Source organism: Natator depressus, chromosome 9, assembly GCF_965152275.1.
Source record: "Natator depressus isolate rNatDep1 chromosome 9, rNatDep2.hap1, whole genome shotgun sequence".
Taxonomy (NCBI): Eukaryota; Metazoa; Chordata; order Testudines; family Cheloniidae; genus Natator; species Natator depressus.
The window spans coordinates 86,458,279-86,484,952 of NC_134242.1; the positions used below are offsets into that span (position 1 = coordinate 86,458,279).

Sequence of the window (26,674 nt, forward strand, 5' to 3'; positions counted from 1 at the left end):
AACCCCCTGCTCAAAGCAGGACCAGTCCCAAACTAAATCATCCCAGCCAGGGCTTTGTCAAGCCTGACCTTAAAAACCGCTAAAAAAGGAGATTCTACCACCTCCCTAGGTAACGCATTCCAGTGTTTCACCACCCTCCTAGTGAAAAAGTTTTTCCTAATATCCAACCTAAATCTCCCCCACTACATCTTGAGACCATTACTCCTTGTCCTGTCATCTTCTACCACTGAGAATAGTCTAGAACCATCCTCTTTGGAACCACTCCTCAGGTAGTTGAAAGCAGCTATCAAATCCCCCCCTCATTCTTCTCTTCTGCAGACTAAACAATCCCAGTTCCCTCAGCCTCTCCTCATAAGTCATGTGTTCCAGACCCCTAATCATTTTTGTTGCCCTTTGCTGGACTCTCTCCAATTTTTCCACATCCTTCTTGTAGTGTGGGGCCCTAAACTGGACACAGTACTCCAGATGAGGCCGCACCAATGTCGAATAGAGGGGGACGATCACGCCCCTCAATCTGCTGGCTATGCCCCTACTTATACATCCCAAAATGCCATTGGCCTTCTTGGCAACAAGGGCACACTGTTGACTCATATCCAGCTTCTCGTCCACTGTCACCCCTAGGTCCTTTTCCGCAGAACTGCTGCCTAGCCATTCGGTCCCTAGTCTGTAGCAGTGCATTGGATTCTTCCGTCCTAAGTGCAGGACCCTGCACTTATCCTTGTTGAACCTCATCAGATTTCTTTTGGCCCAATCCTCCAATTTGTCTAGGTCCCTCTGTATCCTATCCCTACCTGCCACCGTATCTACCACTCCTCCTAGTTTAGTATCATCCGCAAATTTGCTGAGAGTGCAATCCACACCATCCTCCAGATCATTTATGAAGATATTGAACAAAACCAGCCCCAGGACCAACCCTTGGGGCACTCCACTTGATACCGGCTGCCATCTAGACATGGAGCCATTGATCACTACCCGTTGAGCCCGACAATCTAGCCAACTTTCTACCCACCTTATAGTGCATTCATCCAGCCCATACTTCTTTAACTTGCTGACAAGAATACTGTGGGAGACCGTGTCAAAAGCTTTGCTAAAGTCAAGAAACAATACATTCACTGCTTTCCCTTCATCCACAGAACCAGTAATCTCATCATAGAAGGCGATTAGATTAGTCGGGCATGACTTTCCCTTGGTGAATCCATGCTGACTGTTCCTGATCACTTTCCTCTCGTGTAAGTACTTCAGGATTGATTCCTTGAGGACCTGCTCCATGATTTTTCCGGGGACTGAGGTGAGGCTGACTGTAGTTCCCAGGATCCTCCTTCTTCCCTTTTTTAAAGATTGTCACTACATTAGCCTTTTTCCAGTCGTCCGGGACTTCCCCCGATCGCCATGAGTTTTCAAAGATAATGGCCAATGGCTCTGCAATCACAGCCGCCAACTCCTTTAGCACTCTCGGATGCAACGCATCCGGCCCCATGGACTTGTGCACATCCAGCTTTTCTAAATAGTCCCTAACCACTTCTTTCTCCACAGAGGGCTGGCCACCTACTCCCCATGCTGTGTTGCCCAGCGCAGCAGTCTGGGAGCTGACCTTGTTCGTGAAGACAGAGGCAAAAAAAGCATTGAGTACATTAGTTTTTTCCACATCCTCTGTCACTAGGTTGCCTCCCTCATTCAGTAAGGGGCATACACTTTCCTTGGCTTTCTTCTTGTTGCCAACATACCTGAAGAAACCCTTCTTGTTATTCTTAACATCTCTTGCTAGCTGCAGCTCCAGGTGTGATTTGGCCCTCCTGATTTCATTCCTGCATGCCCGAGCAACATTTTTATACTCTTCTCTGGTCATTTGTCCAATCTTCCACTTCTTGTAAGCTTCTTTTTTATGTTTAAGATCCGCAAGGATTTCACTGTTAAGCCAAGCTGGTCGCCTGCCATATTTACTATTCTTTTGACACATCGGGATGGTTTGTCCCTGTAACCTCAATAGGGATTCTTTGAAATACAGCCAGCTCTCCTGGACTCCTTTCCCCCTCATGTTATTTCCCCGGGGATCCTACCCATCAGTTCCCTGAGGGAGTCGAAGTCTGCTTTCCTGTAGTCCAGGGTCCGTATTCTGCTGCTTACCTTTCTTCCCTGTGTCAGGAATATCCCATCAGAGGCCATTGGGCCTATTTACCATGAATATTTAATTACCAAAACCATGTTATCCCATCATACCATCTGGAAAGAGAGTTTTAAGGAAGTGGGAGGGGGCATTACAATGAAAACTCCCATTTTCCTTCCTTAGGAAAGTACTTCAGAATGAATCAAAACAGGCTTCCCTAGCCCTGCTGGGTTCATGTGGGTTTCCACACCTACAATATCTAGAAGTACATCTTCAGCTGCTACTCCCAGATTTGCTCACCTAAAATTACTTACCTGCATTTTGCAAACTCATCTTTTGTGTCAAGGTTTCATACAAAAACTCTGTCATGAGCACACGATTGATACTAGGTGTGAAAACCAAGCTAGATAGAAGTTCTTTGTATGTGCAAAGCAGATAGTTAGACTTCTGATTACTCAATACACATACTATTAGTGCACCCACATCTGAGTTTTTGCATCCACAGGATTTTAGGCACCAAAAAAATAAGCCTTTATAACTTTGGCGTGCTTTTTAGGCAAGCAGAGTTGAATATTTGTCCAAGAATGTGACTGGAGTCCAAAGTAGACCAACTGTGATATCATTTGAAAGTAGCAAATATTGTTATGTAATTTTAAAGAATGTTGTATAACAATTTATAATTTTAAAGAAACTCCTGCATGAAGTCTTGTTCTTTACATTTTCTTCTCTAGATGGCTGCCCGGGTCTGTGTTATGGAAATGGGAGATGCACTCTTGATCAGAATGGATGGCACTGTGTGTGTCAGGTGGGATGGAGTGGCACAGGATGTAACGTTGTCATGGAAATGGTGTGTGGGGATAATATGGATAATGATGGAGGTACTGTACATGCCCCTTTATTTACTTTTTAGTTCTTATGCAGTTCATTTTCCTGAACAGCTGTCCTATAGCTTGTCTTTATGTGAGTTTGTCTTTTCTATCATAGAGGCTCAATGCTATACCCCTTTCTCATGTTAATAGTCCTGTTGACTTCAGTTGGATTACTCCCATGAATGAGTAGTTGCAGGGTCTGACCTTTATATTGTAAGCTCTGGAGGAAATCTATCTTCCTGCTTATATGGTCTCCATCATCATAGTACCATGATGTGTCTTGAAAAAATCCATGTTTTTCATAATAATTATGTTATTCTTTTATTTCCTTCCAAAAAACCTAAAATAACTCCATTGCCTATAAACATCCCTTATGAGAACTGTAGTTGTCAGACTGACAATAGACACACAAATGAAATTTAAAATTCTGTCCTAACATTCTTGTGTGACTAACAGAATATACATTGATACATTATCATAATATCAATATTATGAAAGAAATTCTTCAGAAAATATAAAATCATACATTGAGACATGCGCTTATTAAGCAAATTAGTTTCTTAATTTTAACAGAGAGTCACAGTTATAACAGAAAATTGTGGCACATAATTTTGAGATGGTGCTGAGCAAACCAGTAGCAACTATTCTGAGGATCTCTAAGCCAGAGATAACTTTTAAATATAGCATGTGACCTAAACATAAAAACATAACAATGTATCATTAAAGCAGCCTCTCTCTTGCTCTATTTTCCCCTGTTGGATCAGTGTATTTGCAATTAAGTATTCCCAGCCACTGCGGCCCTTGTTTCACTCCGAGGATTCATAGATTTTTAAGGCTAGAAGGGACCATTGTGATCATGTAACTGTTCATGATCTGTTCTGTGTAACACTGGCCATAGGACAATTCATTTTTAAGTCCAATAGCTGCTTAAACTAGAATATATCTTTTAGAAAAATATCCCATCTTGATGTAAGGGTTTTCCACACCACAACCCAAGCTAAACCTTGAAGATTAGCTTCTTCCAGTCATTAATTACCCTCATTGTTAAAAACATATACCTTATTTCTAGTCTGAATTTATCTAGCTTCAACTTGCAGCCATTGGTGCTTGTTTTATCTTAGTCTAATAGATTGAAGACCCCTCTGTTATCTCCTCTATTCGGTTCTGCATGTGGGTACTTATAGACAGTGATCTCGTCACCCCTTAACCTTATTTTTTATAACTTAAACAGAGAGAGCTCCTTGAGTCTTTCACTAAAGTCATGTTTTCCAATACTTTATTCATGGCTCTTCTCTGAACCCTCTCCAATTTTTCAACATCCTTTTTGAATTGTGGACACCAAAAATGGACACAGTATTCCAGTAGCAGTCGCACCAGTGCCAAATACAGAGGTAATATAACCTTCTTACTCCTACTCAGTATTCCCCTGTTTACCCAAGAATCACATTAGCTTTTTTTGGCCACAGTATCACACTCCGAGCTCATATTCAGCTGATTACCCACCATGACCCAAAAGCTTTCTCAGAGTCACTCCCTCCCAGGATAGAGTCCCGCATCCTGGAAGGGATGGCCTTCATTCTTTGTTCCTAGATATATGACCTTACATTTGGAAATATTGAAATGCACATTATTTGCTTATGTCCAGCTTGCCAAGTCATCCAGATTGCTTTGCATCAGTGACCTGTCCTCTATATCATTTACCTCTCCTCCAATCTTGTGTCATCTGCAGATGTATCAGTAAGGGTTGTATGTTTTCTTCCAGGTCGTTGATAAAAAATGTTAAATAAGATAGGGCCAAGAACCAATTCCTGTGGGACCCCCACTAGAAACAGACCTACTCAGTGATGTTTCCCCATTCACAGTTACACTTTGAGATCTATCAGCCAGTTTTTAATCCATTTAATGTGTTAATTTTGATTGTGTACCATATGGACCCCTATGACCTTTTGGCACTGCCCTCTTAATGTCTGAATCCAAATCAGAATTGTCCTCCTGTTATTCCAATTTGCCCTCCTTCATCCTTCCTTTTTCCACTTTATTTCCCCTTTAAGAGTACTGGTGCCTAGGGATCAACCTACCCCATCACATGACATGGCCCTTAAGACTTGGAAAGATCTGATAGAGCGAAAGACCTACGAGGTATGGGTAAAGAGAAAATGGTCCTGGGATAAGAAGTGTTTGGCAGAAACTCCCATCTCTATTTCTTTAAAGACCTGAGATCAGGAGCCTTACAGAGTAGGCAGGGCAAGGTTCCGCTCTCACCCAACAAACAAGGATGAGCTTTAGCAGGGGGACCATGTATACGTTGCCTTCTCCCTCATAGAACAGCAGACAGCAGAAGAGGAAAGTCTGCCAGAAAAACCTCCCAGCCTAAGGGTGGAAGGACTGATTGGGAAAAGGGCCAGCTGGAGTAGAAGCTGTCTGAGGCTCTACAGCTTTCCTAATGTACAACTCCAGCTCCAAGGAGGAGAGGTAGGGGACTTCGGTCTTAAGGAGAGGGACAGAGGGATTGTCCAAAATACAACCTAATTCCAGGAGGACTGGGGCCTTCTGAACATGGGGAGGAAACTGACTAGGACTTTTACATGGACCCATATTCGGCATGAACTTGAGCTGCTAAATAAGTGAGTGGCCCTCTAGAGAGAAAATAAACCAGACCCCCCAAAAGGTTAATTATGTGAAAGGACCCAGGGAATGCTGAGTGCAACACACCTGCAGGACCATTGGGGGAGCCATAAGGGAGTGTGCTGAAGAGGCTCACCCCATGACTCTCCTTCATCCATGACCCATAAGCTCACTATTCTTCCAATCTGTGTAGTCTAATCTGTATCCCTTCACACAGCGTTCCACTGTGAGGGTCACTATCGCCTGTGTACTTTCCCATCTGTCTGGTACTTTCTCCCCTGCTCTTCAAACCACTGACTCACTCACACTCTCTCCCTTTAAATCTGTCCATAAAACCCTGTTTATCCTGCAATATATGTAAAGCATTTTCTGATACACTCTGTGAACTGGTTCTATATAAATTGCCTCATACTGTGGTTTTTGCCTGCTTTATATTCTGCAGTAACAATGAGTTATTGAGTGTTGGCAGTATTAACTCTAAATCTCCTTGAATTTGTCAGTTTAAGGCAGATACTTAACATCATTTCACTGTAAATTTTAAAATTATTTTTATGGTAGCGTAACGTATGGGGACAGCTCCATTGAAATTAAAATTAGAGATAAGTGGGGAGAAAAATACTTAATTTGCCTGGTTGCTACAGCTGGGCTAACTGCCATTAGTTTCACTTCACAATCAGTTGTTTTTTACAAAAAAATTGAAGTTTTTTTCACATTAAAATCACTTCTTTTTCCATCCTAAATTCATAGGGCCTGATTCTGCTGTCACTTACACAGGTATAAATCCGAAGGAGTTCCACTGAAGTCAATAGTATTACACTGGTGTTAAATTGGTATGAGATCAAAAGCAGGGTTCCAGGCCTTGTATACATAAAACCACAGAAATTAGATCTGGAAAAGATCTGTTTCACTATCCACTCCAACCCCTCAGCCACTGTAGGATTGTTCCTTAGAGCGCACTTTCTAACTCTTGGTCTCATCTAGTTGTATGTGTACATTATCATTAAGTTTCCACATGGGAAAGGTCATTAAGGCTGATTGTGTTTAAATTACATATTTGTGTCTTTATGCAGAGATCTTGGGAAGTGTTCTGAGCTTTGAGATCCTTAGGAGAAAGACACTACTGAAGCACAAAATGGTAGCAGTAGCCAATTAGTAGTAGTATATCAAACAATCAACAACATTAAGGATCAGGACACTGAAAATTTAGTCTGAATTCTGGGTTGAGACTCAGGTTTGACATAGATGAAAGGTATTTTTGACTGAAAAAAATCAATTTTCTCCTTACAAAAATTAATACAAATACACTGTAGAGTAAAAGCCAATTTTTAATTATAATGAAAGTATAAAAACACATTTCCTTAGTTCTAAGTGTGAGTATCTAATGACGTGACCTATCTAGAACTGAAATGCCTTGGCTCACGTATTGGATATGTCGTACTCACACAAAACCCTCCCACTTCTAGAGAGACAATATCTTAAATTCTTTTGTAAACAATTACTATAGTATGTAATGTATATATTCATAATGTGCCCTGATCCCACAAACACTTAGGCTCGTAGGTCTGTGTCAGTGGAATTACTCGTGGCAGTAGAGTTAAACATGCGTCTGTATTTACCGGTTTGGAGCACAGTGCTTATCACTTTATTCTTTTTGGGCCAAAACCCACCATGTATACTCATCCAAAACTCCCACCCAATTGGATAATGAGTGTATCATAACCACCCTTGTCATTCCCCTCATCAGCTTTTTCCCCACTTATGGTCTGCAAGGTATGTTCACCTACTTAATTATCTCTAAAAATAAAGATTAAAAACTGACAGCATATAAAAGGTGCACAACCAAGTGGTTTTCATTAGCTTTTGTGGAGTACATCTGTGGCATTTGGCAGTCTTTATGATATAAGTTATATAATGCTGGGATCTCCAACGGATGTCCTCTTCAGTGTGGAATATTGCTTTCTGTGGGATTACAACAAGATTTCCTGTTCTCATTTCCTCTCTCATCTTTCAGTGCCATGGCTGACCTAATTTCAGTTTTATTTTAGAAGATGATCACTCAGCTCATCTGAATAGGTTGTTTCCTCTGTCTTGCCATTATTGAGAGTTCTTTTGGAAGCATCTAGCTCTGTGAAATTGCTTGAAACTCTCTGCTGAATTCTGTTAATTAAGGCTCTCTCTGAATAAGGCCGAAGTAGCTAGAACATACTGCAGCAGCAGTACTGGGGACGAGGAGGTTTGTACACTCCTCCACATGTAGAACATCCATCCCTCCTGCCCAGCCACACTCCATGCTATTCTTTTTACCATTAGGTTATTTTTCCTCTTAAATCTCATTACATGAGGGTGCAGACTATCATTTGCACTCATATATTTGATGCTGAGCCCCTGTTTTAAGTGTATCTGGTTCTGTCTTTTCAGCTATTTGCTTTCTTTAAATGAATCCCTATACTTTGTTTTTGAAATAAAAATACTGTTTACTACAAGCATTGAGCTAAACACCTAAAGCTCCCTTCCGTCACTTTTCAGCCAATAGTTGTATCTGACCCAAGTACAAGAAAAATATATGACTCAGTTTAGCTTTTGGTTGGTGGCCAGTGCTGTAAAAATATTGACAAGTGTATCAGACCTATCTATTAGCGTTTTAATAGCATATCAGTCAGAGACATTGAGTCCTTATACAAGTAACATACTATTATTATATAATGGAAGTAGTTTTCATTGTTACTGACACTTCTGAAAATCAGGCTTGATACATTTTCTATTCATTGTGTGTTCAAGGCCAAAGACCACTGAGGGCCTGAACAAATATATCTAAAAGTAAATGGTATCTCTCAAACAAAATACTATGAAGACTTCCTTCTACACATGGACTTTGGCTGGTTTTAAGCATACGCCTGCAAAGCGCAGAATTTTCAATTAATGACTTCAGGTAGCTGTTGTCTTATTGCTACGTGTTGTAGCTGAAACTTGAGGAACAGTTGAGGTTTTTGCATGCAGCACTGGAAACTCTAGCATTTTTGCTGCTTGGTTTCTTCTTCTTTTCACAGTGATTCCTAGCAACTGTAATTGAGCTTAACTGAACTTGTGGAGAAACAAACTAGCACAGGAGTTATATAGGAGCTATTTGAAATAAAAGAAGGCAAAATTAGTTTGAGCATTACTGAGGATATTTTAATCTGGTAAGGAAAAGACAAAAATATTGAGCAATCTGTGCAGCAATATGAAATGCTCAAATACCACAAGAAGCTCATGCGGTTGAGCTTTATCTGGCTGTCCTGCATGGGGCGGATAGGCGGAGAATGAGATCCACCTGCCCACCTGAAAAAAAACCATGGCCCTCCACACTGTGCGTGAAGGGTCCTGGCCACATGATTAGGTGGCCCCATCCGTGGCTCACCTCTAATACTTTCCTTTGCATTTCTGTGGTACTGAGACCTCTGAAATACCTTTGGTTCTCTGAGTCCTCAGCCAATAGGTGACTATCATTTCATCACAGACCCATTTTGGATGCTTCAAGTCCCTCTCATTCCTTGCTCTGTTTATCTTATAGATTCTCTGCCCTGTTTCAGTGTTTTGGACTGCATTTTACCCCAACCGTTCTATTGGCCTTTGCTAGTGCCCTGTGGTGCTGTGGCCATGGAATTTGTCACGTCTGCTTGTCTGTCTATATGTAAAATTAAAACTGAGATTCCAGAATACAGTTCTTCAATGAGGGGATGATTTTGTAGCAAGTCCCATGGCCACAAAACCATGTATTACATAGTGTAAACACAGGCAGTATATTTCTAGCCTTTGTGAAGTTAACCTTGAGAATGTAAATGGAGTGTAAGCAATGAAATGACATCTCCCTGAGTCTGCAGAGAGCCAGAAACAATACTCTGAGAGGTACTTCATCTCAGTTAAATACAAAACTTACCGATGACAATTTAAACAATAACATTGTTAGCTATTTCGCTGTTGATCATCTTAGCAGAAACATCTACCAGATGTGCTTATCCTAAAACACCCAAACTCAACACCTCCTCAGGTGGGGAGTTTCATATCAAAATAAGTAAGGGGATGTCTACACTTGCAGAGTTTTTGCCCTGTAAGTTTCACCGGTGATAGGGACCTGGTGAAAGACAAGTACTGGTTTGTGTACTCACTTAATTCCTTAGGCGTCAGAGAGTGTTTACTCTAGCTGCACTTCCATCACCAATGAGAGCAGCACTGTAGGGCAGCTATCCCACAGTGCAGCTCTCTCAATAGGTCTTGTGGGAAGGTGGGAGGTGAGCAGAAGGCATTCTGGGTTCCAGCAGCCCCATTACTTCCTTGTTTCTTTCATTGCATTTTTTTAAAACTCCCTGGCTGCTTTCCCTGCCACATCTACAAGCAAAGGGAAAGGGAGTTTCAAACTTCCCAGGGCTTACAGGGGGAGGCGCAGACGTCCGTTTACCTGGCGTCAGAGCAGCGGAGATGCTTGCCAGACTGGTCACTTTTGGAACTATGGGATCTCCTTTGGAGGCCAAAAGGTGTTTACACTGATAGAACATGTCTTCACTTTCACAACAGCACAAAAAGAACAGAGGTAAGAGCTGTACGCCTCTCATGAATGTGGTTTTCTTTTGCAGTAAAACTTCTGAGTTTCACTGCAAAAAAGCCATTAACAAGTGTAGACGCTCCCATGGTTTTAGCGCAAAAAAGGGACATTTTTCACTTTAAATGCCAAGAGTGGACATAGCCTAACATAAGAGGTACTATAATGATTGAATTAGTCACTTTCATAGTTAGTTAATAAAAACTGTGAATATTTCCAGTCCACTTCACTAAAAGTGCTGGAGAATCCACCCTGCTGTGTCACATATAACACCTTGTTATTTGCTCCCCCATTCAGCTGTTCCATACTCTGTTCCTGTGACCGCCTCAGTTATGCTCTTGGTATTTTACTAGTTATATTTATAGACTGGAAGAAATGGATCAAATTTACAAGAATATTAGTTTGTGACGCTCCCATAGCTGCCAAGATGAAATGTAAGAAACTCAGGGATAGATGTGAACACTACAAGAGCTGGAATTTGATAAGTGGTTGGGCTGATAGCTGCTCGTGTTGGGACCTATACATTTCACTCAATTTATATACTTTTTATTAACTTTTGTGGTTAGTAAATAATATGAACCTACAGTTAACAAAATGCCTCTTCATTTTCCAAATGACATTTTATTTTCTGGAGGCTGTAACAGAAATATTAATGTTACTCAGTACACATGAAACCCAAGTGTGGTAAATATGACATACATTTACTACACAGTGCTTGCCTCAAATGTAGTATAATGTGATACTCTTTTATAGTAAACAAAATAGACACTAGGTTAATAGAAGTATTTAAATTTGCTTACTGTGCATTTATGTCTGGATCATAGTCATGAGTTACATAAGGAGTTCCCCTGAAGGGCCTGTGTAATTACAGACCCTATACTCCACTGACACCAGGATGCTCCTGCCAGAAACACTTGCCAGAAAGCGAGCAGTGAAATAACCATACTCACCCTTAATGTGTCAGGCCAGCAGAGTAGCCAGCAATGCTTGAGGAAGCATGCTTAATTCACTATGGGTATGTCTACACAACAATTAAAAGCCCATGGCTGGCCTGTGCCAACTGACACAGGCCTACAGGGTTCAGGCTAATGAACTGTTTAATTGTATTTGTAGACATTTGGGCTTGGGGTGGAGCCTGGGTTCTAGGACTCTGCAAGGTGGGAGGGTCCCAGGTCTCAGGCTGCAGCCCGAGCCCAAACATCTATACCTTTGTTAAACAGCCCCTTACCCTGAGCCCCGAGAGCCCAAGTCAGCTGGCACAGGCCAGCTGTGAGTTTTTAATTGATGTGTAGACAGACCTTAAGTGTGTCATAGTTTGCATGTTCCCCCCAATCACTTATTGAGCCTTTAATGACCACTGTAGAAGCACATCTACAGCAAGACACAGATGCCCTGAAAGGGAGTTAATTTGTATCTGGGCTAGTGAATCCTGGGGATGCCTCATAAAGAAAATGGTAACCCTATTTCAATAATGTTAAACAAGTACTGTGAACTTTGTGTGAGATTTTGGTGCAAAGTTGTAAATGAATAATAAATAGTTATTCTGTTGCCTTTAGAAATGTGCTTGAAAGGTTCACTTCCCCATCAAGGCAATGCAAACAATGTATCCCAAATTCTCTTAGTTACAGTGGAGCAGTCTGGCTGAGAGCATAATATGGCCTCTTGTGTTTGCATGCTACACCTTTTCATTAAGGTCCTTTAAAGTTGGGGGTGCTACAGATATTCCTTGTCTAACAACACCCTCCCTATGCTTGGCAGACCAGTATGCTGAAACCCAGGTCAGCTACTTATTAACATCTTGAATTGCTATAACAAGCAATCAAGTTGCTCTTTGTGAACTCTATTTTAGGAGTAATGTGAGGAGTACTTTGGGAACTTTTACATTTTAAGTAAAGCAGATAATCAGTTGTTACCTTTCCCACATGAAACTAATGTCATTTGAAAGTTGTATAAGCATGATGTTAGCCAACCTGTGATTGTTCCTTTCAGGTTTAGATTACACAAACTTTAATCACTCCTATTGTAGTGAACTGATTGTACTATATTGCCAGTTGTACCCCACTGCTTCTTATATAAGACAACAGTAGAACTGCTAATATCAAATGCAAGTAGTTTACACTTCAGTGCTACATTTTAGTCTAGCCGTATGCTGTTTTATCCAGTGTAATAATTGACAGTTGAGTCTTCCATATACTGGATCACCCACTGTATGAATAACAGTTTATGCTGTATGTAGCTGTTGATTTTCCTGTGTTTTGTCTCTTCAAAGTTAATAGAAACCTTAACACACACAGGGTCTGTTCTCTCATTTTTTACACTGCCTGCTTACCAAAATGAAGACTGATTGTTGAGAATTGAAAATAATTTTGAGGTATTTTCAGAGTCTGGAGTTTATAAATCAGATTTCTGGGGTTTTCTTCTTATATTTGAAATCACATTGTTATTGGAATTTGGGGGTTGGCATATTGAAACTGATATCCTTACTGTATTTATCAATGGGAATTGTGTTACAAAAGCTTCCTGTCATGTAACTTGAGATACTGCATCTTTCGTTCTCCTCTATAAAAGTTGAGTGACCATTAAGACCATTTAAAAGTCATGTTGTCCAATCTATATATCAGCTTCCAGTCATCAAAATAGTCTTTCAGCCAGCCTGTTCAGGATTTTTTACAGATTTCTTTTAGTGCATATAAATGTTCAATTAGAAAAGTAAAATGCAATCTGATGAAGAAACAATTTTAGGAAAGTTTACTGAAAGGGGAGAGATGTAAATTTTAAGAGAACCAGGAAATATAGGGCCAAATCTTGAGAGACTGCCCATGCTTCCCTTTCCAATGTGTTAGTGGGCCCAGCTGAAGAGAGCTCAGCACAGTGCTGAGGGGACATAATGGGGAGTGTGGACGGAAGTGGGAGTCAAACACAGTAAGAATCCACAAGTCCCAAAACACATGTAGGAGGTTATGGCAGGCTGTGTCTATAATTCCCACAAACATACAGAAATAGCCTGAGTCAGCTGGACCTGAGTCAGCTCTGTGGGTTTGACGGGCTCCAATCACATGTTGTTTCTAAAGCTTCCTTCCATTATCGGCCCTTGTCTTTCAGAGTATTTTTCTCAAAACATTGTCCATTTACTCTGCTTTGCTCCAGCTGTGACTGAAAAGAAAATTCTTAAAAGCTGAATAAAATGTCACCTATCTAACCAAATGGTAAAAATGGTCAGATGGGAAAAGTGAGAGAGAGAGAGAAAGAGAAGACATTAGTGTTAATCTATCAGCTGCAAAACACAGAGTGACAGTTGCAGTTCCCAGTTTACCAGTGCTTTCTCTGCCTGCATAGTTGTTCCTTGTTTGTCTTTTTATTTTCAGCTTTTCAGGGAAGGTCATATTTCCTCCCTGTATAGTAACAGCTAAGTATCTTGTTTGTGCTTACAGTAACAATAATATTGACAGTGCTCTTTCAAATATGGTTTTGGAGTTTCCCCACTGTTGATAATGGGAGCTCCACACAGACATCCTGCCTTTCACAATGCTCACAAAAATACTTGAGAGGTAATAAAGAAGATGAGCAAATGAAACCAGGTACAGACAAAAAAAACATGAGAAATTGCACTAATATAGTTTGAGAGTGGGAAGTCCATACAAAATGGATCCTGCTAAAGATACAGTAATTCTCATTCTGCAGAGAGGTGAACTGTAGAGGAAAGGTGAAAACTGAGTCTGCTTTGAGAACCGGGAAACTATTTCGCTTTAAGCTTGATTTCTTCTTGTGTGCAGTGGGAATTCAAGCCACTGTTGCAATGCACATGAAATGCTGACCAAAATAAGAATGGGGAGGGCAACTTGTTTTGGGAGTCCTATTCTTCCTTATTTACTCAGGCAAAACTCCTGTAGGAGCCAATGGGAATTTTGCAAGAAAAATGATTTGCAGATTATTTAAACAGCAGTTTCTCTGTGGTAATTTGTTTTTAAAATAATACAGAGAATAATTATTTTTAAACACATTTTCAATTTAAATCTTTCTGGAAATTTTCTCTGTTTTTTCTTACACAAATAGAAGAATCATGTCTGTTCAAATTTGGTGTCTCAAGGCTTGCCCACAGGGGAAATTAACTGGAATAATTATTGCAAAATAAGCTATTTTGGAATAGCTCCCTACGTGGACACTCTTGAATAAGAGTGGGGGGTTTTCCGATTTAGCTTAATTCACTTCCAAAGCTTATCCTGCAATAGCTGTTCCCATCAGTTTCCTCAAGAAGCCAAGTTCTTAGCTCCCAAGGAAATGGCTTCTTTTAGAAAGTAACTTGACGTTTTTGTCAAGACCCCCTACCCTGCTTTAGTTTACTTTTAGGGCATTCCACCATCATAAAGCTGCTTTACCCAACCAAAGAATTCTCCCTGCCGAGAGGATCTTCAAGTGGTATAGATCCACCTTTGACTCCTCCATTCCTTGAGGATGCAAACTGACTCCAAGAATGCAAAAATATCTTAAAGCTGCTTTTGAGTACCCACCCACTGAGCTGAGCTCTGACCATCTCAGCACCTGAGGTCTTGTTGCTAACTATTTACAGTTGCCCTTTGTTATTGACCCAACAACAAGACTAATCAGTTTGTTTTTCCAGCTGCTCTAGAAGAGATTTTTTAATATTTTTTGCTTAACCAAACAAATAATTACCTTGCCCAAGGGCAGGCAACATTAGTGCAAGGAGTTTCAGATTCCAGATATGTCTATTTCATTGTAGACTCTTCGGTTTTATAAACAGAGTCTGTGCTTCCCTTCCTCGTGAATCATTATTTACTGAGTGTTTACAGTTCTCTGATTGCTGTATCAAACAAAGAGGAGGTACCTACACAGAAGGAGTTTATAATCTAAGGGGCCCCATTAAAGTCTATGGCAAAAATCTGACCTCATTAAAAATAGAAAGAAAAGATATCACTTTGGGTGGGTCAAGGATTTGATAGCTTGATCTTATTTCCTGTGTATTAGCATACCTCTCAATCTAAGAGTGTTAGCAAATATGAACTATAAAAAGAAGGAATTCAAGAAGATATTTGAAGATTTTTAGTGTACCTTATTATATTTGACTTCTCTGTGCAGAATTTACTACATTTATATTTATTGGGCTGGATTTTCAGCCTGCCTTTTTGGTATGCCAATAATTGTGTGTGCAATTTAGGTAATTTAGATGTCCAGGTAGCTGATTGGTGGGAGTAGTCAGGCACTTAGATATTTAAGTGATCTAACCTGTGCTTACCAATCATTATAGGTGCAAAACAGTATACAAAAATAGAGACTCTTTTTAAGAAACTTAGCCCCATTTGTCCTACTTCACCTATCTGTAAGTTCCGAAGGGTGGAATAGTTTGCATTTAGTTCACAAGTTTGCTTCACTTGAATATGATGGGAGTTGCAAACAAGCACCAAGTAGAGAAGACTTAGATTTTAAGCACTTTAAGGCAGGGACTGTATCTAGCTTTGTATTGGTGCAGTGCCTAGCATAAAAGGAGCAACAGTCACGATCAAATCCTCATGAATTCATTTTAGTGTAGCTATTAAATATGAGAATAATAAAGCATCTGAAAACATTAACACTAATAAAATGTATAGGGTTCAAAAGCTGAAGAACTTTTACCAGAGGCCTTTTTACTACTGTAATAAAAAGGGATATTAAAATTGGATAACGTTTCAGATTGTACAGGTCATTTCATACACTTTAGCAAGCACATATTCTTCACAGGTATTAACAGACTATTCATTATAACAATATTGAGCTACTAGAAATTTAAACTATTTATTTGTGAATCATATACCCACTGGACTGACAGATATTGATTAGTGTTTTTCTTCTCCGATCTGTATTGTGATGGCGATAAGTCACACTCTTTCTTATCGCTTAGTTTATGGGTTCTATTCCCTCATGAAGATTGTGTGAGATACCATTCAGTATTAATAACTGGAGAGAAATGCCCATCCCCACTTAAGCATGTGCTTGAGTGCATTGCTCAATCTGGGCCTATACAGCCTTAAAATCAGCATTCCTTCCAGTTGATTAGATATTGTTCTCCCATGCTTTCTAGTAGCAAACCCTTTGGTTTCTTCTAAACATCGTTCTATTTCCTGAATTTTTGTTTTATCCATTTTCAGATGGTTTGACAGACTGTGTGGACCCTGATTGCTGTCAGCAAAGCAATTGCTACGCAAGCCCTCTCTGCCAAGGGTCACCTGATCCCCTTGATCTCATTCAGCACAGCCAGCCTCCTTTCTCTCAGCATCCTCCAAGGCTCTTTTATGATAGAATCAAGTTTCTTATTGGCAAGGAGAGCACTCATGTAATCCCAAGAGATGTCTTATTTGACAGCAGGTAAGTTTCATTTTTAATTAAAGTGGTCGGGACAGTGAAAACTGTATTGATAAATTATTTTAATAGAAAAAACATTGGTATCAAGGTTTTCTTGGAAATCTTTATTGACTTTTTCACATTAATGGTAATCTGAAAATAGTGGAAATGATAACACATTCTTTGTTTGAGATTCCAGCAGTTTAAGACTTGCCCTCCGACATTACTAGCCCAGACCCCTAGAGTTACTCCATCTAGCGTATAAGACTATTTGCTGTAGTAAACTATAATACCCTTTTTATAAGGGTGTAACTATCCTGGGAGGTAAACTGCTCTGCTGTGTGTTTCCCTGAGAAACAATTTAGGGTGCAATTCTTGCCGGAATGTTGGAGATATACTGGAGAGCAGTGCTGGAGTCATATGAGCTCTCTTGAGTCAGCTTCATGCCCCAGTGGAGCTGTGACATAACACATTGAACGTCTTTTCTTTATTTATGTACTGAATACTCCTTAGTCTGATTAGCAGTCATAGTCAGCAAATAGTAGTAGTAGAACGTGCAGTTTGCCATTTTGCTCTGCAGGTTACCCTTTAATTGACCTATAACTGGTGTGTGATCTCAAAATCAGAGTCATTTCTGTGTACTTGTGGAGTTATGCTGTTCTTTAAAGGAGAGGAATGTGTGAATAAGGAAGGGCAGACACTTGCTCAAAAGACACAATTACCTATACTTTCCTCTTGAAAAAAGTCAGTAAATTTGAAATATAGAGGCACATAAGTTTTTTTTTATACTGCAGTTCATCCTGGGAAGCAGTAATTTATACACTGACAAAAGCATCCACAAATCATCCCTATCACCTAACCACTACTCCTGGGCCTGCACATTAGATAATCCAAGTTGCATTAATAAACACACTAGTATTTTTTATTTTCACAAATGCAATAAATGGCACTTATGTTGTAGCCTAGATTTCATTCCTATCTTCACTTCAAACACATCCACAGAGGGAACAAATTCAGTGTGTTCTCTTTGACTTATTAATTTTTTACTAATGTAAATATGTAAACAATCTTTATTGATCTAACATATTGTGACAGAGTCGGGCTGGATGGCTACAGGAGAGTAATTTTTTTTTAATCCTATTGGGATCTGGGAAGTGGGCGGGAAAAGCCCACAGGAGAGTAATAGAAGGCAGATATATTAGCCCCAGGTTAACTTGGTCCCTTTTCCCTGGGTAAGGTAACAGGGAAGGTTCCAGATCAGGAACCTTCTGGAGACAATTAAGACAGACAGGCTGATTAGAACACCTGCAGCCAATCAAGAAGCTACTAGAATCAATTAAGACAGGCTAATCAGGGCACCTGGGTTTAAAAAGGAGCTCACTTCAGTTTATGGTGTGCGTGTGAGGAGCTGGGAGCAAGAGGCACTAGGAGCTGAGAGTGAGAACGCGGACTGTTGGAGGACTGAGGAGTACAAGCATTATCAGACACCAGGAGGAAGGTCCTATGGTGAGGATAAAGAAGGTGTTGGGAAGAGGCCATGGGGAAGTAGCCCAGGGAGTTGTAGCTGTTGCACAGCTGTTCCAGCAGGCACTCTAGACAGCTGCATTCCACAGGGCCCTGGGCTGGAACCCGGAGTAGAGAGCGGGCCTGGGTTCCCCCCAAACCTCCCAACTCCTTGTCAGACACAGGAGGAGTTGACCTGGACTGTGGCTTCACGAAAACGGCCAAACTGAGGGCTGCCGTGAAGCTCCAAGGCGAGCAAATCTGCCAATAAGCGCAAGACCCACCAAGGTAGAGGAGGAACTTTGTCACAATACCTAAACATTTAATCACTATTAATAACGTGACAGCATGTTATAAATATGTAGAACAAAATACATGAAACTGCACAAAACCAATAACTGGCAGCACCAAGCCTTAAAGTGTAAATCACTAATGGAACAGGGCAATTAGCTTATTATTTTATCTGAGTGCATAAGATGCACCAAATACAACATCTTTGGCTGCATGTATATTTAATACAGCATATTGCTGTTTAAAAGAAAAATCATAAATAATAATAACAACTAGCTCTTACATATTACTCTTTTATCACCAGAGCTCAAAACTTCCCTCAGCAACATAAACCAGACACCTACCCATTTAATATCACCTGGAAGGCAAGCAGTCAAGTAGCCTATACAGCATCCTGTGACATTGCAACTACTATTGGGAGGATTTTACATAATCCTTTCAATATATTTTTATAGATAAAAGGAACAGATCTTTTGGGGCTATCATTGATAGGATTTGACTTGGTCTTAAAAGCCTTTTTTGAGTATTTCAGTTTTTGCCTTACTACCCAAAGTGTTTGGAGTTTGGAGAATAAAGATGTTTGACCTGTTTAGTTGGTCTGTCCTTGGAAGCTGATGGAATTAGAAAGGTTGCAGAGGTCTCTGAAGGACAGAATTGTTCCTCTGACAGACCACTGTATCGCTTGGTTGGCTTTTATAAATCTTTTGTCCTCTACTATCAAGATAGTGGCCCCTGGCATCTTCTACCCCAGATTCATCCTCAAAAGTCACCATGGTTTATGATGATCTGCAATAGTTGAAGCAGAAGGGGAAGCTAATGGCAGAATTGTTGAGATGAAGGTGATCAATTTGGCGTAAAGATTTTTTAAAATTCTTATGCTTTGAAGAGCTTCCACTGTAACATCTGTAAAATCTCACCCAATAGATGTGTTTTGGGTGGTGAATAATTTGGTCATGGCTAGCTCAGCTCAGAGGCTGATACAGGTTCCTACTGTTGTGAAGAAATTGCTAGATTTCAGAGGATAGTGTTGGGCAATAGTGGGATTCTGTAGAGTTCTATCTTGCCACCATCCCCATTCAACAAGTATATGAGGACATTAAGAGGCTAGTGCAGAATCATGGTTTGCAGCATATTTAGTATGCACATGACCAGTGTTCCCTCTAATTTTTCCCACACATGAATTTTGTTATGTGCACCAATATGGCGGGGGTGGGGCCAGGGGAAGAGCGCCTCTCCCCCAGCCACGGTAGGTCCGGGTCTGGGCTGGGGCCAGAGAGGAGAGGCATCTTTCCCTGTGGCAGCCTGAGCGCCTGTGCAGCGCTTAATAAGCTGCTGTGTGGCACATGGCCGCGCAGCTTAGAGGCAATTTAGCACATGACAACGGCTCAATGTTTGCATCTCTTCTGACTCAGATAGTGCAGTTTGATGCCTTACCCAGCCTCTGGTTGCGACTGGGGTGTGGATGAGAGCTGCCTCAGTCCAGATAAAACCGAAGTTATGATGGTAGGCTGGGGAAAGCAACCAGAAAATATTGTCAAGTTTATATCTACCCCTCAGACTGAAGTTGGTTGCCTGCTCTTTGTTATTCATGTAGGCAACTTTGGAGTCTTCGTAAATACCCAGTTAGTATTATATTATCCTGTTTCAGAAAGAGTCAGGACATGTTTTCTTTTCCATTTGCATCCAACTGGGAGGTGGGGTGTGGATCTTACCGCTGTTTCATGCCTTTATCATTTCAAGATTAGGTTACTGCAATACGCTCAATTTGGGGTTAAGGGCTTGTCCACATGATGGGGTTATGTATTTTATGGGGTGTGATTTTTAAAGCGCACTAATGTGTTGTGCATTAATTACTTCATGCAGACCCTGCTGGTGTGCACTAAAGGTTCAGTAGTGCACTTAAAAGTAGTCGTTTCAAATAGAAATATGTTAAAGTGCATTGGCATGCTTTAGATCCCCCCCACCCCCATACAGCACATCACCCCACAATATACAGACAACCTCTAAGTCAGAAATCCATTCAGAATCTGAAGTTTGTGTACAGTGTAGGAGCCTGCAGAGCACCTTGCCGTATGTTACACCAAAGCTTTGAATTTCATAATGGCTGCCTTTAAATTTGAACATGTTGCTGCTACATATAAAAAGGTGGGTCAAATTAATTCCTGGTGAATGGAATTGCATCTGCTGATACCAGAAATTGATTTGGCCTGTGATATTTAAAGAGTGTAGCATATGACAATATTTTATCAACCTCTACCCACAGAAGTTTAAAAAATGCATACTGCTGGCAAGTTGCATACAGATTGCAAATTGCATACAAAAGAAGGTCCAATGCTTGGTCTTGAATTAATTACCCTCCAAAGGCTGCTTACAGTGACATTGTCAGCAGGAGGAAATTAATGTACCTTAGTGGCCTGTAGCTTAATTTCTGGGATTGAGGATTTTAGTCAGAAATATAATACAATAAATTACATGTTTTGGTAAAGTGACAATTGTGAATTCACTCAAGTTTTCCTGACAGAGTTCCACATCTGAGGTTAATGTCACAGCCTGAGGTGCTCAGTGGATATTGGAAGTTTAACACGGAAAACAAAAGACAAAATAACAAATCAGGGAGTGGGGAGTTGGGCGAAATGGTGATAGAATGGTAGAAATGTTTCTGAAAAACAGTCAAAGAATGCAGCTGGAATCATAAATACAGAAAGACCTAGAACTTTTAAATTAGAGATGTCAAATAAGCTGCCTGATGGCCAAATGAGATCATCAGTTAAAAGTGGACTGATCCATGAAGCATTTACAAAGAAAGTCGACTTCTCAAAGGCTACCTGCAACCCATGGAATCTGTGCCTCCTCTCCAAAAAAGCAACTGCTCCCTCTGGAGTTGGAGATTGACCAGTCTGCCAGAGGCCTAAAAACATTTTAAATATATTTGAAAAAAACAAAGGCTGCAGCTTATCTGAAACATTTTTCTCCCTCGGTGCATGATGCAAAACAATGGGCAGATTCTCCAGCTCCTCTCAAATAGCTAAGAAGTTGCTGCACTTACCTTATAGTTAAAGTAACTGTGACACATTAGTTTAAAAGACTTAGTTCAAGATGTCATAATTGCAAATAAACAGTGGTATTAGAAAAAAAGGCCTTACACAATTGGTTGTTATCTAACATAGGGAATAAAAAAAGTAGCAGAGATGTGTCTACAATAAAGTTAGACAGTCAGAATAGATGAAGAAGGTGCAGTACACTCAGGGAGAATGGCGGAGAGGCAGGGGGTAAGACTACTGTGTTACTAATGGGGGAAGTAGTCAGAAGTAACCAGATCTCAGTCCAGCAGGAGAGTGAATCAGGTGAATGGAAAGTGATATCACTTCAGGAAAGAGCTCCTGAAAGCTCTAAAAAAGTAGAGGATAAGTGAGGCCCACTGCAAGTAGCAAGACCACTGTGGATCCAAGAAAAGTATTCCCTGCAAGCTTTCTGGGACAACCAGGCATTTTGAAAGGGGAGAGAATCTGCCTGCTCAGTAGTTTTTCTCCAGACCTCTCAAATGTCAGTCAAAAGTAGTGTAAATGAACATGCTTTAATACGTGTGCTAAATACAGAAATTAAAACTGATTTTGAACAGTTGCTGTTGGTTGAAGATTTATTGTAGATCTTGAGAATCCAAGAGACAGCTGAAGACTGCTCTAGTCAGAAATGGATGCTAGAAAGACAGTAAATAATGAGGACAAATGTAGCAGTATACAGAAAAGCTTAGAACATTTAAAGTCTAATAGATTACAAAGAGAGTTCAATACAGATAAATGTAGAATAATGAGTTTTATGAGTCTTTATCACATATTGTAAATGTGTGTGGGTTATGAAGTATGAGGAATAAAAAAAGTAAGAGCTGAAAGATAAGTATGAACATTATTTATGGATAATGAGGAGCAAAATGAATGAGCAGAGGAAAAGGAAGACAATGTATGGAATAATGAAGACTTTGATGAGTTGTTATCATGCAAATCTGTGTGCTCCATAAAATAAGAGGAGTAGAGTCAAAAGACAAGTCTGTGCGGATTGAAAAACAGAATGAACAAACAAACAGGAATACAAGAATAATGCACAGAATAATGATGACTCTTATGAGACTTTCTCTCTCAGGTTAACACGCTTAGTAAACAAAAGGATTGAAAAGGGAAAAGACAAGTCTATAGATGCCATAAAATATGAGAAAACAATAGAAACTAGTGGTTGCTGTTCTAACAAAACCAAAATAATTGAGACTGGCGTAGTCTGGTTAAATACACAGAAGGCCTGATTGTGATCTTTTATACCAGTGTAACAATTGACTTTAATGGAGCTACTCATGACTTTTGCCAGTGTGTGATCACAATCAGGCCCAGATTAATATATAAAACAAAAGAAGGGTGAAGTAAAATTCTGTTATGTATATTGGAAGAAAAATCAATTAATGGCAGAACATCTCTCTCTAACTGCGCATATTGCAACAACTTTCAAATCACTCTGACAAAGTAGAATCCATTTTAGCTACTGTGGTGCGACACCATGAAAGGGTTAATTTGTAAAGCCACAGTCTCTCAGGTAACAACTTTATGCCCTCAGGGTGTTGTCATCCCTGTGACCACCTGCAGTGTGGGAGACTTCACATTCAAATCTCTTCTCCACATGAGGCAGAAGGGGAAATTGAACCAGGGTCTATAGCACCCTCAAAGAGTACCCTAACTACTTTGCTTTTCTCAAAATACCTGAAATCAAAACAAAAAATGTCAGATCAAAATGCAACATTTAGTTACAATCCAACTCAGAAAATCTTGATTCGCTAAAATAATCAAAAAATTCTGCTTTCAGTTCGACCCAAAACCCTTTATTTTATTTTTTTTGGCCAGCAAAAAATCCATTATTTGCCCAGCTCTACTCTACTCTATCAGGAATCTAAAACAGTACGTGTGGGGTTTAAAAGAGTTATTATGCTGACCTCTGACCCTCACTCCTACCCCAAAAAATGATTCTGTGAAAGTGCCTTTCTGGTGTTCGATATCAGCTGTGTCTTCATATTAGTCCAGTTTACAGATAAATGGATTTTTTTCCGCGAACTGCCTGTTCTGTACTGGAATCTGAGAGTCACGTTATATTCTTTCTTTTTACCAGCATCACTAGTAGTAAACTTGCTGCAGGCCAGTAATAATAGCTGCATATTATCAGCTAATTGTGCGCAACTCCACGCAGTGGCTAGTCAGGTTGATGCTGAAAAGTTACATATTCTAATGATATACTAGGAATTCATGGGAAAGTATAAAAAAAACAAGGAGTACTTGTGGCACCTTAGAGACTAACAAATTTATTTGGGCATAAGCTTTCGTGGGCTAAACCCACTTCATCGGATGCATGCAGTGGAAAATACAGTAGGAAGATATGCCACAAGTACTCCTTGGTTTTTTTGTTGATATAGACTAACAAGGCTACCGCTCTGAAACCTGGCATTATGGGGAAGTATGTAAGTTTGTTCTGTACAGCAGTGCTATTTCAAATATCTGGATAGTCATGCTGTGGGTCTATCCACATTTCTATTATAAATCCATAGTCACCACTTCTTAGCTGTTCAGTCTTTAACCTGCACTGAAGTGTTGCACAGTGTATGAAGTAGGAACACTTTTTCATGTCCTCCACACCTGGTTTTTTTTCATGTTAAATTCTACTTTTCTTATTGCAGACGTGCCTGTGTAATTCGAGGCCAGGTGGTAGCATTCGATGGAACAGCGTTGGTAGGAGTGAATGTCAGTTTCCTACACCACAGTGATTACGGATACACCATCAGCCGACAGGATGGAAGGTGGGACATTTTCATCCCTGGCCTCTCATTAATTGAGACTGTTAGTCTAAGGACCACATGCCACCTTGCATCCATGCACAAAATTTCCATTGACATCACTTTTTACTTTGTAGATTGAGGGCAGTATCTGGTCCTCCATTCAGGCAGCATATGTGATTAGAGTTTTCTGTGGTAGGGTGACCAGTTGAAGGAAAGGAAGCATGAAGACAGTGAAAACCCATGAGCCCTAAATAATAACAAAAATATTGTGGAGACCTTCAAACACATAGGACAATAAGAATGGCCATACAAGCCGGACCAGTGATCCATCTGGCCCAATATCCTGTCTCTGATAGTGGCCAATGCTACATGCTTCAGAGGGAATGAACAGAACAGGGCAATTTGAGTGATCTGTCTCCATTCATCCAATCCCAACTTCTGGCAGTGAGAGGTTAGGTGAACCTGGAGCGTGGGGTTCCATCGCTGACCATCTTGTCTAATAGCCATTGAGAGATCTGTTCTCCAGGAACTTAGCTAATTCTTGTTTGAACCCAGTTCTACTTTTGGCCTTCACAGCATCCCATGGCAGTGAGTTCCCCAGGTTGACTTCATTGCGTGAAAAAGTACTTCCTCATGTTTGTTTTAAACCTGTTGACTATTAATTTAATCAGATGACCCCTGGTTCTTGTGTTGTATGAAGAGATAAATAACACTTCTCTTCTCACTTTCTCCGTACTATTCACAGTTTTATAGACGTCTATCATATCTCCCCTTAGTCATCTCTTTTCTAAGATGAACAGTCCCAGTCTTTTTAATCTGTCCTCATATGGAAACTATTCCATACTCCAATCATTTTTGTTGCCCTTCTCTGCATCTTTACTGAGATGGGGCGAATAGTACTTCACATGGTATCAAAGTGTGGGCAGACCATGGATTTATATACTGGCATTATTATATTTCTATCTTATTATTTATCCCTTTCCTAGTGGTTCCTAACATTAGTTTTTTTGACTGGTGCTGCACACTGGGCAGAGGTTTTCAGCTAACTCTCCCTAGTGACTCCAAGGTATCCTTCTTGAGTGGTAACAGCTAATTTAGCCCCCATAGTTTTGTATGTATAGTTGAGATTATTTTTCCAGTGTGCGTTATTTTGCATTCATCAGCGTTGAATTTCATCTACCATTTTGTCACCCACCCTCCAAATGTAGTGAGATTTCTTTGTAACTCTGCAGTCAGCTTTGGACTTAACTATCTTGAGTAATTTTGTAACGTACGCAAATTTTGCCACCTAACTGTTCACCCCCTTTTCTTGATTAGATCCGGAACGCATGGGATCAGAATGTGACAGTATTACTGTTAGATTGCAGTACTTCTATATTTTGAAGCTGTGCATATTACCAAGCTCCTTGATATCTCTGACCTGGGGTTTTGCATAGTTGAAATTACACAGGATCCTCCTAGTTTCCCCTCCTTCACTCCTATCTTATGATGAGGAGGTCAGAAAATGGCTTCTTCTGAAGCCTTAAAGATCATTCCTTTAGCTGACTGATGGTAACAGAGCAACACAAGTATAAAATGTGGATCTTCCCCAAGGCTAGAGAATGGCAAAACAGCTACTCTGCAGCCATTATTGCAACATTATGGCTCCAACAGTATCCACTTGTCCCTGTGCCCCACTTGTGCAGGTCAAACTCCTCCTGTCCACCTCATGTCTTCCACATGGTATACAGAGAACCCCTGGTAGAATGAGCTGAGTTCAGTATTACACAAGAGATATGTTCCCTGTAACCTGCCCTAAGGACAAGGCCAATTCCATTGCATTTAGGGACCTCCACTTGCAGGTGTGGAGCCATGATTTCCCCCAGAATTTTTGGCTAATTCAGGAGTTTGACTGTTTGAAGACTTTATGGTCATTGACCACATTATAAAACTTATCTTCTAAAAGGTAAGTTTCCAAGATTTGTATGTAGCATAACTTATTTACAATAGTGAAGAGAGTAATTTTATTTACTTTATTTTCTTGATTTTAAAATTGCAGTGTTGTAAGTTACTAATTATCATTTTTTATCTACACTACTCCTGACAGAGTTGTTGCATTAAAATATGTTACTTATATTTTACTCTGAGAGTAATCTGTGTCATTTGGGATATGTGATGAGATATGCATAATTAAGTCTGACTTCTTATCACTGTTTGTTACCATCAAAGGCCTCATAATATATGCATTCAATAATACAGTGAGTGAAATATCTATTTACATTACCTTATATTACCTGGCTGTAGATGTCAGAATCTTGGAAAACTGAGACACTATGTACCTTGCTTTCTGTCTCACACTATCTTCGGGTGCAAATCTGCACAGGGTTATTCACAGTTGCTCCTTGAGTATATCCTGTAGTCGCCTGCCATTGTACCACATCCAAGAGCTGATTCAGTTCTCACTAAAATTAATGGGAAGCTTTCCAAAATGTCCACACATTGAATAGTAGGGCTGCAATCCCATATGTTTCTTGAGCATACTCCACCTCTTCATCTTACTACTCGCAGAACAGGAAAAAAGAGTATGT

The 26,674-nt window shown here is 40.2% G+C and overlaps 1 protein-coding gene across 9 annotated transcripts in view; it reads left to right on the plus strand.

Moving 5' to 3' along the window:
- The window catches only part of TENM1 (teneurin transmembrane protein 1), a 1,396,333-nt gene that overhangs the window by 1,256,589 nt on the left and 113,070 nt on the right, over positions 1-26,674 (plus strand). For all 9 annotated transcript variants that reach the window (XM_074962522.1, XM_074962525.1, XM_074962521.1 and 6 more), the window contains 3 exons: positions 2,836-2,982; positions 16,315-16,531; positions 24,009-24,128. In XM_074962522.1, the coding sequence (XP_074818623.1) occupies positions 2,836-2,982; positions 16,315-16,531; positions 24,009-24,128 (484 nt within the window). The remainder of the gene's footprint in view (positions 1-2,835; positions 2,983-16,314; positions 16,532-24,008; positions 24,129-26,674) is intronic.